At 38.9% G+C, this 15,769-nt stretch overlaps 4 protein-coding genes across 4 annotated transcripts; 1 reads left to right on the top strand and 3 right to left on the bottom strand.

Annotated features, from left to right (window-relative positions):
- Positions 1–4,129: 4,129 nt before the first annotated feature.
- GCK72_008314 (uncharacterized protein) lies at positions 4,130–8,111 on the top strand (the record flags this gene model as incomplete). The annotated part of the gene is made up of 6 exons (XM_003104847.2): positions 4,130–4,203; positions 4,251–4,448; positions 5,275–5,482; positions 5,795–5,890; positions 6,924–7,097; positions 7,947–8,111. 6 exons carry the CDS (start codon positions 4,130–4,132, stop codon positions 8,109–8,111), a joined length of 915 nt encoding a protein of 304 aa, XP_003104895.2.
- A 142-nt stretch (positions 8,112–8,253) lies between these two features.
- Positions 8,254–8,823, bottom strand: GCK72_008313 (uncharacterized protein; the record flags this gene model as incomplete). The annotated part of the gene is made up of 4 exons (XM_003104928.2): positions 8,254–8,348; positions 8,507–8,575; positions 8,621–8,670; positions 8,753–8,823. 4 exons carry the CDS (start codon positions 8,821–8,823, stop codon positions 8,254–8,256), a joined length of 285 nt encoding a protein of 94 aa, XP_003104976.2.
- A 4,332-nt stretch (positions 8,824–13,155) lies between these two features.
- Positions 13,156–14,277, bottom strand: GCK72_008312 (uncharacterized protein; the record flags this gene model as incomplete). Its single annotated transcript, XM_003104920.2, has 2 exons — positions 13,156–13,727; positions 14,226–14,277. The coding sequence occupies 2 exons, from the start codon at positions 14,275–14,277 to the stop codon at positions 13,156–13,158; spliced, it is 624 nt and encodes a 207-aa protein (XP_003104968.2).
- Positions 14,278–14,886: 609 nt separating this feature from the next.
- GCK72_008311 (uncharacterized protein) lies at positions 14,887–15,578 on the bottom strand (the record flags this gene model as incomplete). Its single annotated transcript, XM_003104837.2, has 2 exons — positions 14,887–15,431; positions 15,527–15,578. The coding sequence occupies 2 exons, from the start codon at positions 15,576–15,578 to the stop codon at positions 14,887–14,889; spliced, it is 597 nt and encodes a 198-aa protein (XP_003104885.2).
- Between the last annotated feature and the right edge of the window lie 191 nt (positions 15,579–15,769).

Below are 15,769 nucleotides of genomic sequence, written 5' to 3'. Positions count from 1 at the left end.
AGGTGCGCCAGAAATGCTGTTTTTCAAGTTTCGCGCCACTTTTTCTAGCTAAAATTCAAATTTCACGTCAAAAGTATAATTGTATCAGTATGGCGGTAAATTTTCAAATTTTTTGAAAAATGTCAAAAAAAAAGCCTGGAGTACTCTTTTTTCATTCAAGTTTTAAATTTCCCACCGCAAAAGTTCCGTAGGGCGCACTTGCATTGTCTGCAAAAATCCAGAATACAATATTATTGAAATAAAAAAGTTCCGACATTTTTCCCCCTCGGTGTTTGCAGACTCAAGCCAAAATTATCAAATTTTGGCTTGAGTCTGCAAACACCGAGGGGGAAAAAATGTCGGAACTTTTTTGTTGCGACAATAGAGCGCATCTTCTTCAACTAAACCTTTCCCTGATATTCAACAAAAAATTGAATTTAGCGCCGAAAAATTCGTCCTGTCAAATTTCGCACTCCTGTTTCAGACACCCTTATTGCAACGTACCTTCTCAAATTCGTTCATCATGGCAGACTTTGAATTTTCAGATTTTCAGAATGTTACAGTAATCTAGGCAGTGAATAATTCGAGAATTTCTAGACCTGGTCGCTTTCTGGATTCGAGTTCAGTTTTGTGAATATGTGTGCTTGGGGCCGTGTCAAGAAGTCGATTCCTTTGAAGCGAATTCTAATTCACGGCGCTTTCAGGAGGAAAGAAAGTGGGCGGTGAGGAGGGAACCAAACGTTTTTTTATCCCCTTTTTTCTCGTTTTTTGACGGGAAGAAAAAACGGAAGAAGAAGGGGAAGTGAAAGGCGAGAGGTAATTTTAGTGGGCTTTGGGAAAGATGGAGCAAAAAGGTTTCTCCGTGGAGATCTTCACAGCTTGGAGAGCTATTTGGAGAAGATTGGTTTGGAAAATGTAAAAAGAAAAATGAGAGTTGGTGTTTGAAGTTTTTGGTTTAAAAAGGAAAAGTTTGAAATGGGTAGAACAAAAGAAGGTTAGCATGGGACCACCATGCTGCATATTCTTTTTTTAAACCTCTGTGAACAACTTTTTTTCTGTGTTAAAGTTTAAAATTTTGGCTCTATTCCAGTTTAGATATCCTTTGAAAACTCGAACGTCCCAAAAAACTCTTAAACGTCCCTTAAAACGTTTGGACATCCCTTAAAATATTTAGACGTCCCTTGAAATATCAAAACTTGGTTTCACATAATTAGACGTCCCAAAAACATTGAGACGTCACAAAAATATTTAGACGTCCTTCAACACTAAAAGTCACTGAAAGGGTTCAAGGGACGTCTAAATATTTTTTGGGACGTGTGAACGTTATTTGGGATGACGAAACATTTAAAGAACGTTTCAAAAAAATAGAGTTTGAAAGGACGTCGAAGTGTTTCAAGGGACGTTCTAGTTTTTAAAGAACATCTAAACTGGAATAGAGTCTAATAATTTTACCAATGTTAATTTCACGATTTCAATTTTCTATTAAAAATTCTAACGAGCACGGCTCTAAAAATGTGTCGTAGAACATCTGTTCTAATTCTATTCGAGCATAGGTCTCTCTTCAAGACCCTATTTTTGGATGGTGAATTGGATTGAGCAAAAAATCTAAGGCTTGCTACCGCTAAGCTCTGAGAGCTCAAAGTGAATCCAAAAAATCATTCAAGTTTTCTCATTTTTTTAATTAGTGAGCATCTAATCGTATCTGTTGAAGATATTTAGAGAAGATTGGTTAGAAGGAAATGTAAAGAAAAGTGTGCGTCGGTGTTTGAAGTTTCTGATTTGAAAAGTTTTCAAAAAGTAAAACCATATAGAATGGGACCGCCGTGACAAACGATGCAACTCTCACAATCAAACAACTTTTAATAACTAGCATCTTATTGTTATTGGCATAAATTTTGCTAATTTGGTATGACGAGAGAATAAATCCTCAGAGTTATCTTGTTATTTTGAATTTTTTACCCCAAAAAATAAATTTCAAATACTTTTTATTAATACATTCAGTGTATGTAGAACTACTTAAATTTGTAAATTTATTCAAATTATAACTTAAGACACCGCAAAAACTCTTTTTTTTAATTTTGTTGAAAAAATGTTGTATACCACGATGGAGTAATACCTAATAGAGAGTCGGGTTACCCGGATCCCCGGGTATCACCATAGTTTTTGGGTCCGGTAAGTGTAAGTGACGCAACTGAAACTGTGAAATGTGATGTTTTTGGTCAGTCTTGGGAATCGCGTGTGTGTGTCAAACCACAAGAATTCAGGTGAATCCGACTAATGTAGTTGACTTGTTGTTTTGGAAAGTATGGAATTTACTGAAAACGAGACAAACCATTCAAAAGGGCCTTACTCTGCTGCCGCACTACTATTGGGAAACGAAACATAAAATCACAGCGTTCTGGTCAGAACTGCGCTCCATCGCAAACGAGAGAGTATTCGAGTGTTCACCGTTTTTGATTTATACTCGCTATTTTTCATAGGTTTTTTGTGTTTTATCAAGTTTCCGGTGTTTGGCTATAATAGTTAGTTACGTATTAGCTTAACTAAGTTAGTTAGAATGGGGATGCACTGCTATTTATCAAAATATATTCAAAAAATTACCAGAAACTATCTTAACAAACCTCGAAACTCTGCATATCGCTCACGCACAGCAAATTAAGCACAATATTAACACACAGCACACAGAAAAAAGAAGACAAGCTGAAAATGCTTTCAGACGCGTCTCTCTCTTAAATCAAGTGAGGGTGGACAACAAGCATTTCTATTGAATAAGAACACTACCGAACAACACAAAAAAATAACAAACAAGACACGGAAGTGGGTAAGTAAAAGGCCAAGTGCACTACCGTAACATCGCTTTCTCAATAGAGCGCGCTTTCATTACAGCCAACTACAAAACGTCTAGGAAAAAAAGAAATGAAAACGTGAACCAAGAATGCCAAAAAGTACTAAAAAAGGGACACAAACCACGATTTTTCCCTCCAAAAAAGGTATTAAAAAGTATAAAAAGTTTCAATTTTTCACCGCAGGGGTCCCCCCTGTGTCATTAGCTACATTCTACCTATTGTTCGGCTAGAAGAGGGGGAGGGGGCAGAGCAAAAAGTTCAGGTCTCTCCGCCTACACAATCGGTCAGTAAGTGCGCTCCGATGCACATTTTGAATGGGAAAATTTGCAGTTGATTTTTGAGTGGCGAAGTGCACTAGAAAGAATAATCGGAGGAATATGAAATTTGGTGGGGTAATAGAGCTCATTAAAGGCTACATTTTTGTAGTTGACAACTTTTTTGCAAAAGTTGATTATGGGGAGTTATGGCGTAAAACAGTGATTTTTTAAAGTTTTTGAAAAAACCTTGAATTTTCCAGCGTTATATCTCGTTAGCGAGAAGTTGTACAAAAAAGTGATCAACTACAAAAATGTAGCCCACAACTTGATTAATATACTCACAAATTTTCAATTTTCTAATACCTTATCCGGAGCAGTTACGCAGCGTCAAAGGCTAGCGAGCGTTTCCTCTATCCTCACCCTAAGATCCCGCGGACATTTCAAAACAAAAACCTTTTTGATGCTTTTATAGGTAAAACCACGCAATTTTTCACATAAAAACCATTAAAAACCACCAAAAACCCACCGAATACACGTATTCCGGGCTCGGTGAGCTCGAACGCCTCGGACTGACATGAGACTCCTCATGATCCAGTATAAAAATCGACCAACGCCGTTCTATTTCGGGTAGAAAATCGTCGTCCATATATAGCATAAAAAAGCTCTGAAATTCAAATTCTGAAAACACGGAAAAATATAGGGGGACCCTATTTATTACATTTCGGTGTGGTGCCTTTCCACTTGGACGCGTTTCGAAATTTCCCAGGAATTAAGAATTCAATTGCTACGTCATGTGTGTAAGCTGCACTTCTGATCGTGTGAGGGTGGTGGAAAAATAACATTTCCCGCTTTACATGGTGCTTTAAACCACAAAATAACAATTTTTTCGAAAGAAAAAAATTTGAATTTGAATTTCCGCGTTTTTAAGCCGCGGCCGTGGTCTAGAAAACTCCGCGTGTGTACTTCTCTCGGACAAGTGGCTTTAATTTCTATTTATTTAATTTCTGAGATTCACTCGTCTCTACTCAATTTTTTTCGGATTTTCTCATGAATTCTGATAAAAATGATGAAAATCTGAACCGCCCGAAATTCTATCTCGCTCCCATGGTGAGATATTCAAAGTAAGTGCCTGAAATCCGAATTTTTCAAAAAAAAATAATTTTTTCAGATTAGCATTCCGTCAACTGGTCCGTCTGTACGATGTGGACGTCTGCTATACTCCAATGATTTATGCGAAAAATTTTATTGAATCAGAGAAGTGTCGAAACAGTGAATTGTCGATTTGTGAGGGAGACTCGCCGCTCATCGTTCAATTCGCCACCGATGACCCGATTGTGTTGGCTGAGGCCGCGGAAATGGTTTATGGGTGGGTTTTTAGAGAATTTGAGTGTGAAAATCGCGTTTTTTGAGCCTAAAATTGTAAAAATTGAGTCATTTTTCATCAAAATCGAGCAATTTTTTGTTTGCAGACATTTTCTACTGGGAAACGGAGCGAAAATCATTTTTCGGCAATTTTTAGGCTTTCATTATCCGAAAAATTGTGTTTTTTGACGTTCTTTGAGCTTAAAATCATGAAAAATGAGTCATTTTTGACGCAAATCCAGAAAATTTCCGATTTTCAATTTTTTTTGTTCAAAAAATCAGATAGTTTTTTATTTTAGCAATTTGATCATTCCAGACCGAAATGTAGTGTTTTTCGTAAGTTTTGATCCTAAAATATCATAAATATCAAGCCATCACCGCCAAAAATTCGAAATTCGAACAAAAAAACGTTCGTATGCCATGTGGCATAAGCCATGTGGGCCGGCCATGTGGCAAAATTGCAAGAAAGGGGCGGAGCTTGAGAGAAAATGGGAAAATCTGAAATGTTTTTCTGAAAAAAACTGAAGATTAGAAATTTCGAATGATATCTTTACAAGCTTTTTCACCCGAAATATCGTTATTTTTCATGTATTTCCCCAAACGGAAAAATGGATTTCGGGAGAAGCCGCACCCATTTTTTCTGCGAAATTGCGAAAAGGTGAAAATAGGAAATTCAGAGAAGCCACGCCCACTTTTTGCAGTCTGAATTTTTATCTGAAAAACGGTGAAAATTAGAATTTTCGATTGCCTTCTTGACAAGCTTTTTGATCCGGAAAAATCGGGGTTTTTAAATTTATTTTCGCAATTTCTTCTCATTTCCTCATTTTCAGATGCTCGACAGGCGTCGATGTGAATTGTGGTTGTCCGAAGCATGACGTGCGTTCGAAAGGATTCGGAAGTGCTCTCTTAAATAAACCGGAACTGCTCGCCGACATGATTCGACAGACGAGAGCACGGATATCGGACACTGAGTTTAGTGTCTCGTTGAAGATTCGAGTCAATTCGGATATCGAGAGAACTGTCGATTTGTGTCGGAAGGTGATTTTTATGGGGAAAAATTGCTGAAAAATTAGCGAAAATGTGAACATTTTGAGCCAGAAAATGCGTAATACTGCAATTTTTTAAGTTTTTTACTGGAAAATTGTTGAAAATTGCAAAACTTTGAAAAATTTCGAGTTAAAAATGTCATTTTCATTCTGAAAAATGCGAAAAAAAAACTCAATTTTTATGTCAAAAATCGCTGAAAATTATCGAAAATTAAGAAATTTTCGAGATTGATTTTTAACACAAAAATGCCTATTTCAATTTATAAAAATGCAAAATTTCACAAAATTTCCCCCCAATTTCCAGGCAGAATCCGCCGGTGTCACCCATCTAACCGTCCACGGTCGGACCCCGTCTCAACACGCGGAACCCATTGATATTCAAGCAATTCGGATAGTCAAGGTGCGCATGTAAGCTCCGCCCCCTTTTTTGCAATTTTGCCGCACAAAGCAATTTTTGTAGGAAAAAGCAGTTCTAACGAGTCTCCCGCATTAGAATGTGCGTTAAAACCGCAAAAAATGGGCGTGGCTTCTCAGTATTTGCTATTTTCGCCCAAGCTCCGCCCCCTTTTTGCAATTTTGCCGCATAGATTATGTTTGGAGCAAAAATAGCAGTTTGATCACGTTTTTCATCGAAAACTGTGTGGCAAAACTGCAAAAAATGGGCGTGGTTTACCAAAGATGCCAATTTCTCGCTCAAGCTCCGCCCCCTTTTCCGCAAATTCGCCGCACGAAGCTGTTTCTTATTGGAAACGGCCGTTTAAACTTTCTTTTCTTCGAAATGTGCGTTAAAATTGAAAAAAATGGGGGCGTCACCTCTCAGAATTGCCTATTTTCACCCAAGCTCCGCCCCCTTTTTGCAATTTTGCCGCATATAGCTTATTTAGAGCAAGAATAACAGTTTCACCACGTTTTTCATCGAAAACTGTGCGGCAAAACTGCAAGAAGTGGGCGTGGCTTCTCAGAATTGCCTATTTTCACCCAAGTTCCGCCCACTTTCCCCGCAATTTCGTCGCACAAAACCCTTTTATGTGGGAAAAAGCTTATTTTTCCGCTAAAAATGGCTGATAATATCGGTTTTTGCTACAAAACTACAAAAAAATGAGCGTGGTTTCTCCGAAATGCCCATTTTTCCATAAAGCGCCGCCCCATTTTCGTAATTTTGCCGCACAACACTTTTTTATGTGTGAAATAGCTCATTTTTCCGCTAAAAAGCCTGACAATTTCGGTTTTTGCGACGAAACTGCCAGAAAATGGGCGTGGCTTCTCATCTTCTCCCAAGCTCCGCCCTCTCTTTGCAATTTTGCCGCACAACCATTTTTTATGTGGAAAATAGCTCATTTTTCCTCTAAAAAAGCCTGAAAACGTCGGTTTTTGCGACGAAACTGCTGTAAAAATGGGCGTGGCTTCTCCAAAATCGATTTTCCGGTTTCCAGGAGTCTGTAAGCGTGCCAGTCATTGCGAATGGAGGTATCACCACTCGAGAAGAAGCCCTATTTCTAGCCGAACAAACTGGTGTGGATGGGATTATGGCAGCGAACGGATTGTTGGATAATCCGGCTCTTTTTGCTGGTTATGAGTATACGCCGAGTGATTGTGTTGAGCATTTTGTGAGTTTTTTTGCCGGGAGTTTTTAGTGGAAAATGGGGGAAAAATCCCATTTTCCCATGAAAAATCCCACGTTTCGTCCATTTTTTCCCTGAAAAATGTGATTTGCCGACCTATTTCCCGCAAAAAATCCCATTTTTTGGAATTTTGTCACCTGAAAAATCCAATTTTTCCGAATTTTTCCCTTCAAAAATCTATGTTTTCCGCATTTTCCCCTTGAAAAAACACATTTTCGGCCTTTCCCTCCTAAAAAATATCCTTTTTCCGCAATTTCACTCGCAAAAACCCCATCATTCGTCATTTTTCCCATGAAAAACCCCATTTTTATGCATTTTTACCCTGAAAAACTCATTTTTTAAAGCATTTTTCTATGAGAAAACTCATTTTTCCCGGAAAAATCCTATTTTCGGCATTTTTCTCTTGAAAAATCCTTTTTTTTCCCATTTTCCTTTGAAAAAAAGTTCGTTTTGTGCATTTCCCTCCTAAAAAATACCCTTTTTCCGCATTTTCACTCGCAAAAAGTCCATTTTTTGCATTTTTCCCGGAAGGATTTCATTTTTACCCCGAAAAATTCGATTTTTCGGCATTTTTCCTCTCAGAAGTCCCAATTTTTCTTTAAAAAATCCCAATTTTCCTCATTTCTCTCCGGAAAAATCTGATTTTTCAGCTTATTTCTCTCAAAAGATTCCCTTTTTCGACATTTTTTGCTGAAAAATCCCATTTTTCGACATTTTTCAACTGAAAGATCCCATTTTTCGGTTTTTTTCCCCTAAAAATTTCATTTTTCGACATTTTTCCCCTGGAAAATCCAATTTTTCTTTTGTTTTTCCCCCTAAATATCCAATTTCTAGATGCGCCTATCCCGAGAACACGGTCTCGACTGGCTCCTCTACCATCAACACCTCCAATATATGCTCCGCCCATCACTCTCGGCTCAACAACGACGAGTTTTTAACGAGTTGAACGGACGACTTGCGATTGATCAGTTTTTGAATAATTTGTTGATTTGTGATTAGTTTTTTTTTGAATTTTTGAATTTTTGAGCCGAAAATTTAGCTTTTTTTTGGATTTTACGGGTAATTTTTATATTTTCTTGTTGATTTTCACACATTTTTATTGTTGGATAACTATAATCAGTATAACAAAAAAGAAAAATTATTATTGCTTTAACAAAACTCGAGCCAACGCTCTGAAATCCACTGCTTCATTCAACTTTTTGGCGATCCCGACAGGTGGTTTGAAGCCTGGCGCTCCTGAAAATTCAAAGGTTTATCAATGACTTGACCGACAACACCGAATGAGCGCGCGTAGCCACGGTGGTTACACTTTTGGCCGCGGATATGGGGGTCAGGGGTTCGACCCCCACCCAATGCAAATCTTTTTTTTTCTTTTTTTGCAAATGATCACTCACTAATTCCTGTCCTTTGTGCATTGTTATTTCTGAACGGAGCTGGTGCCACAGGTCCTCGGCCTCTTCCCACTGAAAATTCCAGTCAAATTAGTAGAGATTTTCAGATGAGTTTACCTATACCGGAGTTTCGAGTCATCGGACGGAATATCACGCGACGATTTGATCTGGAAATGAATTGAGGTTGGTGTGCAAACGCGCTCCATCGAGGAGTCAGCTAGAAATTTGAATTTCGCTCTTTTTTCTTACGTTCTCGGCTGAAATTGTGTATTGACGAGTAGAACTGATAGTAGCAGGAGGATTATTGATAACGCGTTCATCTGGAATTCAGAAATTTCGAAAAATACGGAAAAAGAGGATTTTGAAGGGATTATGGACATCCGGACATCGAATACACAGAGGGAAACACAAAAACTGAAGAAATTAGGAACTGGGGCGTCTTGGTAGCGTTTTGAAAGATTGGAAATGGTGCTTGATATCGAAGGGTTTGAAGGTTTGAATAGTGAGGTGGACATCCGGACGGACTGAAAGACACACAGACAGACGGAATATTGGAGCATCGTAGTTGACCCTCTGATCCTTATATACCCTTCTGATTATCACACGGTCATGTCCAAAGGTATTAAAGGTATGTATACTGGTTTCCTGGTTTCCTGACCGTGACCCAAAAACTGTTTTATAAGGAAAAAAAGGGGGGGGGGGAGACGGAGAAGAAGAGATAGGAGACCAGGAAGCTTTTTTATAAGTTCCGGTCACGGGAGTAAGGAAAGACAGCCTGGACTTGATATGGAGGAAGTGAGCAATGAAAAAACAGGATTAATTTTTCGCAGATTTTCAGGTTGTTATAAAAATAGAAATGAACATGTCGGGTACTGTAAAATTCATACTTGCAAACCGAGCCGAAACGGGCCGACGCGGGCCGGCCCGTAACTCTCTTAAGACTCAATATTATGAGCTGAAAAATATACCAAAATGTAGATCTCGAACAGTTCTATCTCCGTGACCCACTACGGGCCGGATGGCTGTTGATAGGAAAGATGGGAAAAAGTGCAACAAAAAAACGCGAAAATGGCCAAAAAAAGCCATTCTAGAGCCCGGCCCGCGACATATTAACGAATAGCCATCCGGCCCGTAGTTGGGTCACGGACATAGAACTCGTCGAGATCTACATTTTGGTATATTTTTCAGCTCATAAAATTGAGTTTGAAGCGAGTTACGCGCCGGCCCGTTTCTGTCCGGTTTGCAAGTATAGTTTAGAAGAACAAAAGATTGGTTCGTATGTTTGAAGCATGCAGTTTTTTTCTAAGAAAATCTTTCGAAACAAAATTCTGTTCTTTTTTTCGGCCTGGCTCGTTGCAAATCCGGTAAAAATCGTTCTAAACGCCACAACTCTCGTTCTCCTGACTCAGAAGGAACTTTGGTGGAAGAGTTTTCCACGCGGTCGTGTAGTCCTCTCGGACAAGATTTCTGTTCATTTCCTCGTTCGTAGTTTTTCATATTTTTTGTTATATAAATGTTGGAAAAGTGAGAAAGCAGCGAGTAAAGTAGCCAAAATCTTGTCCGAGAGGACTACACGGCCACATGGAAAACTCTTCCACCAAAGCTCATTTTGAGTCAGGAGAACGGCGAATTGTGGCGTTTAGAGCAATTTCTAGCATAATAAAAGTCAATAATAAAAATTCTTTAGAATTTTTAAAAGTGTCGCAATCTGCAATAAACGACTTCAGTCCTCCTTTAAGATTTCAGAAAGATTGTATCTAAAATTGACACGGTGCCGACTTCAACGCAAGGCTGTCGTACGACCGGCCGCGGCTTTTTCTTGAAAATTTCAAAAAGCCGCGGCCGGCCCAAAGTCGAACCCTGGCGGTCAGACTGGTACCAAAAAGTCAAAAGTATATCAAGTCATGTTTTCAGTTGAAACTCTAGAAAGCCGGGGCTGTTTGAGATTTCTGACAGCCTTGCTTCTACCATAACCCTAAAGGTCGCGTTCATCAGCAGAGCGCACTAGCTCAATAGCACTACAATCCTTCAATACTCCATCAAAACTATAAATTTCGAAAAGAGCGTAGTGGTCTCAAACCTCCACTTCCTCCATTTTTCAAAAATGTTGCCAACCGAACCGAAAAAGAGAACAAAAACCATTAGAAAAAGGTTTGACCCTTACCTCCTACCAACAAAACCACCATTTCCGTCTTCCATTCAATTCCTCACCCCTTTTTTCAAAAAAAAAAATCATCTTCAACTAAAATTGTGTCCATCTCTTCCATTCCATTCGTTCCCCACCGCCATCACTTTTCAGTTTTTGAAGGTCAGTTCAAAAATGAAGAAGGAATTGAAAATGAAATGAAAAAAAAATCAAGTGACAACAAAAAATACAATCAAAAAATTGTTTGTTCGAATGGAGAAAAAATAGGAAAGGTGTGTAATTTTTATTTTATTTTATTAAGGTGGAACGGGAGAAGAGGAAGTTCTTAAAATGGGTCTAGCTGAACAATTGGCTGGCGTGCATTCGACGCGTTTAATCAGAAAGTCGAACGGGCGGACGGCTTGATCCTTATCTACCCTAGGATTCAAGCGTCTGGCGCGCCTTGGGCGCTTTTTCATAATGTGGAAGGAAGGCTGCCAAATGAGCCGTACTTAACATAATCATAACTTTGAAAACACAATTCTAGACTGGCGTGCCTTGGGCGCGTTTAATTAGGTAAAAATATGTGGAAGGCTTGATCTTTATCTACCCTAGGATTCAAGTGTCTGGCGTGCCTTCGCCGCTTTTTCAGAATCTAGAAGGAGAGCAGACAAATGGGCTTCAAAACATTGAAAACGAAATTCCAGACTGGCGCACCTTTGGCGCGTTTAGTCAGAAAAAAATGGTGGAACAGGCGGAACCTTGTCTACCTAGTGTTCGTGCGTCTGGCGTGCCTTTGGCGCTTTTTCAGAATTTAGAAGGAGAGCTGCCGAATGAGCCGTACTTAACACAATCATTACCTTGAAAACGAAATTCTAGACTGGCGTGCCTTCGGCGCGTTTTGATACCTCGTGTCAATAAAAACAGTGACCAATGTATCAAGGTTACAAGACTGTATTTCGTCTAGTAGGAGATTGGGGTGCCTGTGGCGCGTTTATAAAGACAAAAGGACATCTGGACATCAGGAAATACAGACCGATCACAAAAACAAAAGAATTTGGAATCTGGGGCACCTGAGGCGCGTGTTCGGAAGATTGGTAGCTGGATATCTGGATGAAAAGACACACAGACAGACGTTTGTACATCCGGACTATGTCGTTTGTCTGGCGCACCATTGACGCGCCTTGTCAAGAAACGCAACAAATAAAAAAGCGTACATCCGGACATATGGACACACGGACAGACCATCGAATGACCTATCTGGCGCGCCTTAGACGCGTTCTAAACTGAAAAATACTTAACGAGTCCTGCCTAGAAGCTGATAGATACACAGAATGAGATAAGGAAATCTGGCGCGCCTTAGACGCGTCCAAACACCTAAAAATGTGTAAAACTGATAATATGAAACTGTTTTTCTGAATTCTTGGTTTTGTGATGATGGTGACGATGAACTTCTTCCTTTCCCCCTCCCCCATTTTTCTATTAAAACTGAACTACTATCCCCCCTCCCATGATATTTTTCCCCTTCTCTAACCACAAATGACCTTTCAAATCAAATTGAAGGGGGGAAACGGTTCAGGGAAGAGGGGGCAGGTAGAAGAGAGATATGATGTGTTTTTTTGGTAATCGGAAGGAAGAAGGAAGGTCGAGTGAGGAGGTGATGATGATTTCTGGTCGTCTCGTATCGGTCAGTGGGGCTTTTTTGTTTTGAAGAGGAAAATAGAATGATAGAGTGGAATATAACGTAGTTTGAGCAAATTGATCTGGAACTGAAGAGTCATACGGGAATCTGACAAAGGGAGTCAAAGTGTCCTCTTTCAAAAATCTCAAGAATTTGGGCCCTGATACTTTCTAGGTTCCGAATCTGAAACGAAAATCTACTAAATTCTTCTGTGATCCGGGAAATGATCCGTCAAACGTTTTCTATGGTTAACCTTTCACACCATAACTGGTTGAAAAAGGAGGGATGTGTGATAACTCTCAAAAAAGATTTAGCAGAATTTCATTTCAAATTCGAAATCTACAAACTCGAAAGTATCAGGTGCAACGTTTCTCATTCGTTTAAAGGAGGAAGCTTCAAAGACTTCCCCCGTGAGAACCTGAATCAGAACCTGAATATTTTCATGGATTTTTCATTATGGTAGACAACTAATATATCTTTTATTTATACGTATTTTGCGGAAAATAATTTGAAAAATTGGATGAAAAATTAATTTTGAGCCTCTTGGCAAATGCAAGTTTGCCGTAAATATAACTCGATGAACCGTTCTGCAAAATTTGATTACATATTCGGAATCAGCGTTCTGAGAACTATAGAGTATTAGCCAATTTGAAAAGCCTGTTGTCTGTAATATTCCCCTGTGAAGCAACGGGGGAAAGACCTCCCAAAATTTAACATTTATATCTCATTTTTCGAGCTGAAAACGTGTATCCTTGCAGTTTCCACCAAATTAATAAATATTCATTTGGACAGATATGTAAATATGATTAAACAATATATTATTTCAGCAAAAAAAATATATCCCAACTATTCCAAATTAGCTACCTCTTTCTCATTATTGTACCAGCAAAGAGTAGTTTCATCTTGCATCTTGCTGACTGCCTTGTGGATACGAATGGCAACGTCCCGAAACTTGTGAACCATTGAATCCACCTCTTCTCTATCCACGTTCTTCTTTGCATTCCGGAATTCCTGTCGATAGATTCCTCGAATCGCCGGAAATCTTTTATCCAAAAACGCGATGGCCGGCGGGAAGTTTTTCTCCAAGAAGAACCCGCTATCGAGATTCAGAAAACTAGAACTCTCCTCCCGTCTCTCATAGTATTCTTCGATCGTCGGTGCCGCCAGAATCTCTTCTTCCTTCAGAATCCTTGCACGTTTCCATGGTCCACGTGGTGGCATTCCTAGCGCCGCACGCAGTTCTGTCCTACCAATAAGAAAATGTGCTTCACTAATCAAGTATACGTTTAATATCTTTGCCATCCTATAGCCTAGTGTGTAACCAGCAATTTCCTCTTGCTCTGGATATGACAAGCAGGTAGTGGAGATGTTGGCGAGCTCTTCCTCGATGTTTAGAAGTGGAGTGGATAGTGTGGTCTCTAAAAACAACAAAATGTAACAAAATCAGGGAAAAGATGAAATTCCCTTGGCGCTATGTCCGAAAATCATATGGAATGTATTTGGACTGCCCCCTCTCTAAACTACCGATTTTTTCGCTCATTCGTTTGAGTTTTGCAGAGAAAACATCAACCACCTAGGGTTTTTCTGTGACGTGAACTGGTTTTGAAAAATTGAGATTATTCTAAAAAAAAGAATTTTCTCGAAAATTTCAAAACATTGATGTTTTTTCCGGTTTGATCAAAAGATGGGTTTTACACATAGCTGTGTGTAGTTATTGGTACAAAATGATTTTTTGGAGGGTGTCACATTTTCACCTTTTTCAGGGCCGATAAATTTGTTTTCGATATGTTTTGTATTGTTCCCAAAAACTACATGAAATTTGCTACAATTATGTGTAAAACCCATTTTATGAGCAGAAAAGGAAAGTAATCGGAAAAATTGGTTTTAAAATTATTTGAAAAATAAAACAACTATACCTGCATGTAAATGAGTGGCAAAGAGCAAACAGGCGACAATTGCACTCCTCATTTATGCACCTTGGCGGTTTTAAAAACAGAAATGAAACACAGAAAATGAAAATTGAGATATCATTCTTATATAAAACGCATGTCTATCTGTTCAAATGTCCGCAAATTTGTGAGAGAGACATAAATGAACATATTCAACATATTCAGGCTGGTTCATCCATACACATGTATAATGTATAATTTCGGCCGAAGAGACAAGTGTCACCAATGAGATGTGATAGGGAATTTCCAATCAGAAGGTCGGTAACGGGAGGTCGTTCACAAATTTTCATGAACCACTCACTTTTCATATCCCAAAACTCACTTTTAGGCCGCGAAATTTCTTTGAGACCACCTCGAAAATCGAACGATCAGTTGATGTTTAGAAAGATTTTTCTCGGAAAACTATTTTATGTGGTCGAAACAAACTCTCTTTGTGGTCTTCTACAATTTTTTATCACACCGTGATTTTCAAACCTGAAATGGAATGTTTACCATTTTCAAACGATGGAAACTGGTGGAACGAAAAAAAATTTGACATAATGCATGAATTTATTCAAATTTGATTAACAAAATGAGAGAGAATCAATGAAAACAATGAATGGACACGGTTCTTCTGATATCAATATCACTACCAATTCCACTCAACACATTTGTCATCGTTTCTCCTCATTTCAAGAATCGCTCTCCTAATCTTTTTATTCGTCGCCATCCATTCATCTTTCATGATATCAACTAATTTTCTATCCTTCTTCAATCCTTTAGACACTTCTTCAAATCTCCGTCTAAAAATGTTGCGAATCGATGGAAGCCTCTTATCCAAATAATCAATCGCTATATGGACATTCTTCTCGAAATAGAAATCATTATCGAGACTTTGAATGATCGGCTCAATTAGGTTGTAATAGTCCTCTAAACTTGATGCTGATTCCAGTTCCTGTTTAGTAGGTTCCCCATACTTATAACGTGTCCATGGGCGAACCGGCCCAAAATCGAGTGCCTTCCGTAACTCTTCAAGCCCAATTGTCGCCGCACTATAACCAAACAGAGTATAAGAAATCAAGCGTGCGGAGCCATGTTTTATGAAGTCTCCTAATAGAAGTTCATGGTCTCTTGAGCTGAAGCATGTTGTGGAGATTTTGGAGTATTCGCTTTCAATAGAGGTATTGGGATCTTCTGAAAAAATACGTTTTCTTCTCAACAAATGTTCTGGGTCTCACCACGAAATGTGGACAAAAGGTTTTTAATGAGATTTGAAGCATTTAGCATACCTGCATGTAAGGGAGCTGCAAAAAATAGACAGAGGAATAATGTTGACTTCATACTTGTAAAAGTAGTGGTTTGACTGACAAACGGTTTGGAAAAGATACGCGTCTTAGTCGAAAATTTGATGCAAACGAATAGTAAAATCTCCCCCTTATTCGGGAAAGATGACCGACTGAACAATACAAATGACAACAAAGATAACATCCGGGGAAATATATCACATGGGAACAAATGAGGGAACATTGTTT

Source organism: Caenorhabditis remanei, chromosome III (genome assembly GCF_010183535.1).
Source record: "Caenorhabditis remanei strain PX506 chromosome III, whole genome shotgun sequence".
Classification (NCBI taxonomy): Eukaryota; Metazoa; Nematoda; class Chromadorea; order Rhabditida; family Rhabditidae; genus Caenorhabditis; species Caenorhabditis remanei.
This window is presented reverse-complemented; position numbering and strand designations above follow the sequence as displayed.